This window comes from Ambystoma mexicanum, chromosome 1p (genome assembly GCF_040938575.1).
Source record: "Ambystoma mexicanum isolate Mex_15411 chromosome 1p, UKY_AmexF1_1, whole genome shotgun sequence".
Lineage (NCBI taxonomy): Eukaryota > Metazoa > Chordata > Amphibia > Caudata > Ambystomatidae > Ambystoma > Ambystoma mexicanum.
Window position 1 is genome coordinate 69641333 of NC_090921.1, and position 9771 is coordinate 69651103.

A 9771-nucleotide genomic window follows, 5' to 3' on the forward strand; every position below is an offset into this window, starting at 1 on the left:
ATGGCTGGACGTTCCAATGCCCCTGGCGAGGCGTCGCGCCCCATCCCAGTCCGGCCAGGCCGGCAGCGGGAGCGGAGGAGCGATCACTCCGTACCAAGGTGCTGAGTGCCTCCAGGCACAGTAGCCTCCCCGGAGTCGCCCCCACGGGCACGGATGGCGGCAGTAGGGAGACCCCCCAGACAGCGCAGGTCCAGGGTATATTCTGCAGGGCACTCAGGTAAGGTGAGCCGACACGGCGCGCCACGCTGCAGCCCAGATGACGCTCGCCTGCAGGGCCAGTCAGGCACGGCAGCTGCCAGCCACACCACGAGGCAGCGCTGCCAGGCCGCACACCAAGTCAGACTTCGGGAGGCCACAGCATGGGACCCCTGCTTCGATTCTCTCTCAACTTGCACGTAAATGTCATGCAAGATGTTAGGTGTCAAACCGTGAAGTGGATAGCTCAGTGGCAACGTGCGCACCTTGGAAGGAAGACGACACGAAGCAACACAGGTTCGATCCCCGGGTCTGCGCTTAGAAACCTCTGGGTGTTTAAGTGCGTTATAAATATGCAACTAAGACAAAAAAAAAAACAATTACGCATACAAAAACAAACAATTCCTGTAACAGTGCCTGTGTGAGCGCTTTAAAAATGTAAAATAAATAAATGGCAGGGGATTTGCAGGATAGCCGCCGATATTTTCGGATGAAGGCTGGCGGTTCATGGAGCTCGAGGGCTAGGCATCTATTACTTGGGCTGCTCAACAGCGCCCACACAACCCATCCCAATCTTTGCCACTAAATGAGTATTTAAGATTGTGCAGATCATATTAGTATCGGGCAGTATCCAAATATGACTTTAATTGAATTTTCACATGGGTAAATTGCATCACATTTAAATATTTTGATTTGTTATTTTTAAAAAAACTGAATCTTCACATTTAAGCATTGATATCAGCCTTTTTCTTGTCCCATAATTTTGGGATGGGAATGTTGTGGAGGGAGGCATGGAATCATGGGACGTTTCTCCGTAAAACACATTTTCAAAATGAAGATGTATTCTATTGATAAAGTATTTACCAACTGTTTAGTATGCAGAAGCAGCTGTAAGATGGCCTTCAGTGCTAAATAGAAACGATAAAGTAAATAAAAAGGATTATTAACTTATGTGAGCTGAATTCCAAATCAAATTATTACAGCACTGCTACGAAGTGTTGACACTGTCAGATGTACACACATCTTTGTCAAGTGCATTGAGCTCTTATGTGGACTGTTCTCAATGAAGGACGTTACATCGTAACAATAGAATAAAAAAAATACACAGAAAAGCACCATTTTGAAGATGGTGATTCATCACAGTTGTCAACAAAATGGTTGCTCTCTGTTTAATGTCAGCCTCAATGTTTTTTGAGTTCTGTAAACATTCTGAGACATTGCCATTTATTATACAGAATTATCACTTGGAGATTCTCCATCAAACATTCTGAATTTCTCCTATAGGGAATAGGAGGATTCTCTATGATCTTGATGTATACAGAACAGGCACATACATTCCCTTGGCATGGCATTCTGGGAGAAATCGCAGAGCTTATGACATTCGTTCATAGGGTTTTCACATTTCTATGTGTATGTGCTGTGGCGTGATGGAGTAATGATGCTGACACCGTGGTTTCATTTTGGCTATATACTTTTATTCAAAAAAGAAAAGAACCTGTCTTTCCTTAGTTCTAGAGGGGTTTTCTGTACCTTAACACAGAAAAGCTCGGGTGCTCATCAGGTTGTAAGTCAAAAGAAACCAAAATGCTGTCCTCTGTCCAAACCAACAACTCTATCCCTACCAATAACAAATACACCAAGATGAAACGTGTCCAATGAACTTCCGATCCAAGCCACCAGGATAATGGCTCTGTTCTCCTGCTGAAACAACCCTGTCTTGGGTTGACCTAACAACAGTCTCTTACAATAGGGTCTGATTTACCAAATATGCTTAGATCAGGAGAATTACTCCCTTCTCCTGGTCTATCTGGAAGAGCTCTGGAGTCTGTTACTTTACAGTCCTATGTACAAGTCTTTAGAAGTATTTTTACTTCCTCCCAAGTATTTGTGAACAACAGAGTTAAGACTTTATCAACTCTTCTTCTTATTGCTGGATCTTTCTCAGGACTTTTTATATCTTGACTATTGGGGAGATTACTCCCTGACATCTCTTGGTCCTTTTGGTATCTTTCACATATGTTGGGTTTTTCAGTGTGACGAGAGAGTTCACTGCGAGATACTCTTGAGATTTATGGTTTCTCGTGTCACCACTGTGACGAGGGAGCTCACTCCTGAGGAATATTTGGCTCTTGGTTCTCTCAGAATCACTACTGTGATGAGGGAGCTCACTCCAGAGGAATACTTGACTCTTGCACCTTTGCGTATCACTACTGTGACGAGGGAGATCACTCTCAAGGAATACTTGACTCTTGATTTTTGTGTATCACTAATGCGACGCGGGAGATCACTCCTGAGGAATACTTGACTCTTTGGGCTCTCTCGACCCAACCCAGCTTTCCTGCAACTCCATTACCTGTATATTCATTGGAGAGCACTACTCGTTCCTCATGGGGTCTCAGGTCACCATTGATTCTGCATGCACTCCGCACTTCTTCCTGCTTTCCTCCTCTCTGTGCGATTCTTCAGAGCTGTTGCTTCAGCAGTCTCAGCGTGATTTATGGACCGCATGGTCCACCTCCTAGAGGACACGCCACCGCTGGATTCTTCCTGCTTCTGCAGAGATTCAGGTACACTCTGGCTCGCATATCTCCTTTCAACCTCTTCTTCAGAGACTGACTGTATCTCGATGCTTCAGGCAGCACGGGTTAACATTTTCCAGGCCCTGCAGGATGGACTCCAGCTTACCTTGTTGCACTTCCTGCTCCTGGACATGCTCAGTCATTTCTCAGTCTTTACTTTATATGGCTGGGCCCACCCCAGTGAAGCGTTAATGTTTGTTGTATAAGCCTTTGAAGTTATCTTCATGCTACCTAGTGGTCTCCTCATCACAGTTCTTGTTTGTAATCCGTGCTACTGTTGTTCTGTATGTTTCGTCTTCATCTTAGGTCTATCTGGTCTTACGATAATAGAGACTTCACAATAACACAGAGTACTAGTTTCAGGTTGGGCGGGAAAAGAAGTCACTAGGGGCATACCTTCTGGGGAAAAGGATTTAGGGAGGTCTTTCAAGAGATGGTAGTCCTTATCCCCATGAGGGGAGTCTCTCCTTGTAAGGTCTGCATGCTTTTTACCACCCCTGGGGGGACTTTGGGGTAGCAGTCTCACCTCCCAAACCTCATAGAGAAGGGCTTCCCCTCTAGGAAGAAGTGACAAGGGCATATGAAACAACCCAGTACACATACACACTTGCATTCACATGGACACTCAAACACAAACATGCACACACACGCACACACACACACTATTCAACTAATGAGGTTTGAAACATCTGCCTGCATTTGGCACGTCTCACAATCAAAGCAATTTAACAAGAACATTGTTAAAGACTACATAAAAATACATTACTTTTCATCATTGCTTAATTGCTCTTTTTTGTATTTTTTCCTAGACAAAAAACATGGCAAGAGCAGAATGTTCTGGAAACATGACAGTTGTTCCGGAATTCTCACTTCTTGGATTTCAGGTTTTCCCAGAGGTGAAGCCTTTATTATTTCTGATATTCTTCACCATTTATTTGTTAACTGTGGCAGGGAATGTCCTGATCGTCGTAACCGTGCACCTGGAAGACAGCCTTCACTCGCCCATGTACTTCTTCCTTGGAAACCTGTCACTCCTAGATGTCTGGTCCACGTCCAATGTTGTCCCGACTTTGCTAGGTGGCTTACTGATGGATGTAAATATAATTTCATTCTACCGTTGCTTGATGCAGTATTTCTGTTTTGGTTGGATGGCATCAACCGAGTGCTTTCTCCTCGCCGTGATGGCATATGACCGATACCTGGCTATTTGCTATCCCCTGCATTACACCACACTCATGCGCCAGCAGTCCTGCCTTCTGTTGGCTGTGAGTACTTGGATGGTGGGCTTCTTCGTCTCATTAAACGCAGACTACCTAATGAGTATGGTGCAGTTCTTTGACCGTACTGAGGTTGACCATTTCTTCTGTGATTTTGAGCCCCTACTAAAAGCAGCGTGCTCCGACACATCCTGGATAAAAACAATCACGTTTGTCATTTCATCTGCTATAACATCAGTTCCTTTCCTCTTTATAATTGTTTCTTATCTATACATTATTTCAGCAATCCTTAGAATCCCATCTGCCAAAGGGAGGAAGAAGGCCTTTTCTACATGCAGCTCCCACCTCACTGTCGTCATCACGTACTTTGGAATCCTGATCATCATGTATGTGGTTCCTTCTGCCGGCCTCTCACTGAATCTGAACAAAGCATTGTCACTCCTGTACACAGTGGCCACGCCCATGTTTAACCCCATTGTGTACGCCCTGAGGAACAAGGCCATTATGGATGCTTTGAGGAAATACTTGAGGAAGAAGGTGTAGTTTGTGTATGTATGGTGTTGTTATTGTTCACTGTTGTGAAAGGATACACAAGAGACAGGGTGGCTCATTACGGGTCTGGTGGTGCTACCGGCATGTTGCCTCCGGGCCATAAATATTTACTGAGAATACAACCCCAGCAGCCCGGGAAGTCAGGTGCCGGTAAATTGTGAGTCCCCTATGGGAGCGGGGACCACAGAAGCACCGGCACTGTTGCTAACAGTGCCGGTGCGTCCGTGTCAGACTGCCTACCGTGCACTGTTGTTTCCGGACCGGCATACTTGTAATGAGCCCCAAGGTGTAGGTAAGTGCCAGGTTCCCCCCTTATGCAAACCATCCCAACACAAAGTTTTTGAATTGAGTTGGGTCTCTGTGCTGTCTTCATCTCACTTAGACAGTTCCTTTGGTTTTACTCAACCTGCTCTCAATGTATGTTCTGAATCCCTGCCACCTGTCTCTGGTCCAAAAGGTTGGGCTTGCAACCCCACTTCCTTCCATATTCTTCTTAACTCTTTGTGGGAAAATATTTCATCATGACTCGTTCCCCTTGCTTCATGCGGTTGTGGGTTGTTTGCATGTGTGTTCCCACTTCCTGCAACATTGCCCTGTGCAAACCCAGGTGATACTTCCACAAATCCATGTTCTGTCATATTCCTTCCCTTGTTCTTTTTCCACTCTGCTTCGTGATATTTCACTGATTGCCTCTATTTCCACGTGGTTCCATCATCCAAAATTATGAATGTCCCCTTAATACGGTTGATAGTCTTGATGGAAGATAGATGGGCAACCCCTCTCCCACTTAGCCCTGCATTTCTTCTTCTAACATCAATCACCGACTGCAATAGGTGCTACAGTCAGACATTTACATTCCACGAACCATTGCTTGTACCGGCCTTGACATTGCTCAGCTCTTTTAAAAAGCTCCTCCCTCTTCACTTTGATTGGGGCAGACAATCCCAATCACTCTGGTGTCATTTCAGACACTGGTCTCATCCCTTTCGGAGTTATAAATGGGGTAACCTCTGTCTTGGAATGTGGTGTAGTGTGATACCCCCAAATCATGTCTCTCAACAATGTCTGAACATTTCAATTATTCATGAGCTCTAGTTGAAGTGTTCCTTTGATAGCTCTAAATCTCTCTGAGGTGGTACACAGCTGTGGTTTGGTGCCACACTCCAGCCCTAACCACGATTTCAGTAATCACATTTGATTGAAACTGTATCTCGTTGTCTTTCAGCAAAACACAGTGAAAATCTTCTACTCTGAAAATGTTGTCCAAAAATTAATTTAGCTGTGACATCTTCTGACCACTCTACACACAGACATTGAGTGTGATAGTCTATTAATACAAAACCCCTTTTCATCTGCATCACTATGACACCACTGCGTTCCATCAAGCGTCAGGATATCACGTGGTTCTGGAGGGGAGAGTAGGAGATGTTGAGCTTGCCGAAATATATGTATTTTGAGGGTCTTATTCATATGAACTCAATACATGTAAGAAGAAGTTTCCAGTACTTTTGATGAGTCTTGCTGCTTAGAATGCGTCCCTGTTTCACCTCAATGGTGATATCCATGAACCCAGAGACACCGCTCCATGCTACTAGGCTTTTGTGGACCAATCATCCTGGATTCATAAACTACCAAGGAAGGCAAATAATAAAATCACGGTTGCCAACTTAAGTCTTGTCCTATGTTGTTTAATAAGTTAATTAATCCCCGGCCGAGGAACCCAAACCAAATACCACCAAGAACTGTAGCTTCAACAGATCCTAGGGATTCCCTCTTATGGTGCTTAGCGAATCTGGGGTGTTCAGTCGAATGTATGCCCTCTCCCTCTGAGCTGCATGCGTATGTGTTGGGTCATGTTACAATACTCTGGTATTTAAAAAACACTTTACATAGAACATTGTGTATACTCTCAATGCAATCTAAATGCAATTGGTGCTCCATCGATCACCTCAGATGTATCTTCAGATCGCACACACAGATATCATCAGCTAGTGTTTAACCCACTGAGGTATCTTGACGCCTGTTTTGAGATATTGTATTTTTTATGTTGTGTGAAGATGGAGGGTTGTGGTATGGTTGTTGTATGCCTTCGCTTTTTCCCTGCCTATGATGCCACTCTACACCATCAAGGGTGATGCTAATGCTGACTTCAATGGATGTCTCCATGGGTTCTGTACACATGAACATATTACATTTAACAAAGAACACTCCAGTAGTGCTTCACCACAGTCCACCTAAAAATTCCATGTATGTACTACCAGGAGAGTATGCCGATCCAAGGATCTCTGCAATTATTTAATTGAAACATCTTTTGAGCTATAGCCTTGACCCGTGTTGTCGGTGCGGAGCACTGAATAACCTGGAATGTACAATGACAAGAACATAACTATTTTTTATTTATGTTTTTAAAGCGCAGACCATGCTCGACAGCAGCAGGGGGCTGTACAGAATAAGGGTAGCCAGCATTTGGACTGGCGTCTTTTAATAGTAGCAAATTACTGTGGGTTGAGGCTGTATATCAGAATGGGCCTTTTCATTCAGGTGTTGTTGGAAAAGCCACATTTTGAGAGAGTTGCCTAATTGGGGAATTGTGGGGGCATTCCAAACAGATACCGTGCTCACGTTCCAGAGGGTCAGTGCACGACAAGAGAAGCATTGTTTGCGGGTAATCTCTTTGCGTATGAGTTGCTATACAAGCCTGTTGGTTGATTTGCTGCGCGAGATGCACGGGCCACCAGATATGTGGAGCTTACCCGCCAGGTGCACTGGTGTGCTACATGTGACCGCTTTGTAGATGACACATACGGTCTTGGACAGTATCCTGGTCTGGAGATTGAGTCAATGTAGTTTGTGTAGGACAGGGGTGATTTGGTCAATATAAGGCGATTATCACAAAGATATCTATATAAATTAAATAACATTTGACAAACAACTAGAGATGTGATCAGTCTTGGAGTGGAAGTAGGGAAACCAATAGGCATCTGAGATGGAAACTTCAGATCCAATCAAAGAATGCCTTCAAAGTCTAAGGAAGGAAGCCTGTATCAAAAAGCTCTCCTTGTTTGCTGATCACTAAGTGCCATTTTCAGCTTATATGTTCATTCATTGCACGTTCTTTTTGTGTGGAACTTTTTGCTGACATTTTTTTGCCAAAAAAAATCATCAAATCATTTTTTTATTTGGGGGGGTTTCCTCCCCCAAACCCCCTCCCCTATTATTTATTCCCTATTCACCACCACACCCAACACCTTATATGCCTTCCCCCCACATTGTTAAATTTTCGGCCGATGAATGAACGTCGTAGCCATTTTCGGCGGCAGGTTTTGGCAAGGGGAGCCAAAATGCTCCCGATGAGTTGCTGGTTAATAATATTTCACTACTGTGGCAGGCAGAGTGCACCAGGTATCAGAACGGTGTCGGAGTGGGGACTGCTAGCACAGCCCCTCCCTTAGTCATAGATATTATGAACTTCAGGTGGTATTTAGAGTCGTCCATGCCTTTATATTGGTTTATGAAACCTCTGGCATGGACTGATCCAATCCTTCAGATCTTTCAACGATGGTGAAAAAATGAACAGACCAGAGAGCATGAAGGCTCACTAGCCAAATCAGACTATGAAACGTTTCAATGAATTGACTCCTCTTGTATTACTGTTCTAACCTGTTTTATAATCATTTCAGACTTCTAGCTATACTAGGAGCATGAATGTGTCTGCCCTGTTATTGGTCATCTATGACAACATTTTTCATTGGCATGTGGATTTAGGTCAGCACACATTTTTACATTTTTATATTTGTGCCTATAATTGTTTTTAATTAATGGATGTGCTTCTGCATGGTTGCTTCTTGCAATGACTGCTTCTAGGTATTGATTTTACTATTGTTCTAATAGGCATGTGTATTTTATGTTTTATAGGGTTTATGTTGCTACCTCTTTTTTACCTGTCATCTGATTTAAATATAATCTCCCATCTTAAGTATGTGTTGCATCATGTTAAGACAAAGGAAGGTATTACTTGTTTGCCTTTCAAGTTTGATATTTGTTTATTATAGGAAACCCGCATTTATGCAAATTAAATGGCTAAACTTGTGAAATATGAGACCTTTCATAACTTTGAATAGAATATCTTGGGATGCAGACTAGACGAGCAGAGCTAGCCTATTTATGTTGTTCAAAGTTATTTTGAGAGACAAAATGAAAGTCTTAAAACATGTGGGAATTTGGGATTCCTGCTTCTCCTGATGAAGGGTGGCATCTGAAACAAGTAGAGTAATATAGAGGGCAATACATTTTGGGGAAAACTATAGCATTTAGATTTCCTTAAAGAAATTAAACACTCTAGTGAATAAATCTGCTTGATTCTGATATACATATATTCATATGTCTCATTTAAGGAATTCACATTTAAGAACTTGTATAGTGAGAGAAAAGTACAGTGTCAAGGAAAGGAGCTTGACATTTTACAATCTAGTGGTATTAATGCTCAAGTGTTAAATAGGCAAGTAGACAATGATGGTCTGTTCATTTGAGTTATTTTAATAGCATTGTGGATTCTCTTCTTGATGGGTTATCTGGTGCACAGTTTAGACCTTTTATTGCTCAAATTTACTTTCTGCACCTTTTAAAAACAAATCCAAGTGTGTTGCCTGCTGGAGAGTTGAGCCCCTCAATGATACAACTGTTGCTTCACTTCCCACCATTGTTTAGTTAGTCTACAAATATGTATGTTGCTCCATTACCAACGCATAATTTTCTAACACATTCTAAGACATGCTCATGTCAAGCTTTATAATTCTCTTTAGTGTGTGAACACAGATACAATTTTTGATAAATGAGAATAGACTCTATACTATACATCAGTCAAGACACGATTGCTTGATACCTTTCTGGGCACACACGGTGATTCATTTAAAGCCATAGTATAACACACAGGCAATTTCTATTATGGCTTATAATAACAAGATGTTTAATACATTAGCTAATGTAAGGATGACTGGAATGATAACAGAGACTTTCGCTGGTTTTCTTAGAAGAATTATTCCAGTCTTCTAGCAGGACTGCGGTCTCCAGCTCTGGAATTCTCTCTATTTGCAGCAACACTCATGACCTCATTCTCATGAAATCCTGTTCCACACACTCTCTCACTTGTAGCAGACCTGCTCACAACTGATGTATTTACTGGGGGCTCAGCATTGGGACAAAGCTTGATGCGCAGTGCAGTTTGACTA

At 42.9% G+C, this 9771-nt stretch overlaps 1 protein-coding gene across 1 annotated transcript; it reads left to right on the plus strand.

The window, feature by feature from the left end:
• The first annotated feature begins 3592 nt into the window (after window positions 1–3592).
• LOC138449989 (olfactory receptor 6B9-like) lies at window positions 3593–4534 on the plus strand. Its single transcript, XM_069604811.1, has one exon. The coding sequence runs from the start codon at window positions 3593–3595 to the stop codon at window positions 4532–4534; it is 942 nt and encodes a 313-aa protein (XP_069460912.1).
• Window positions 4535–9771: the final 5237 nt, after the last annotated feature.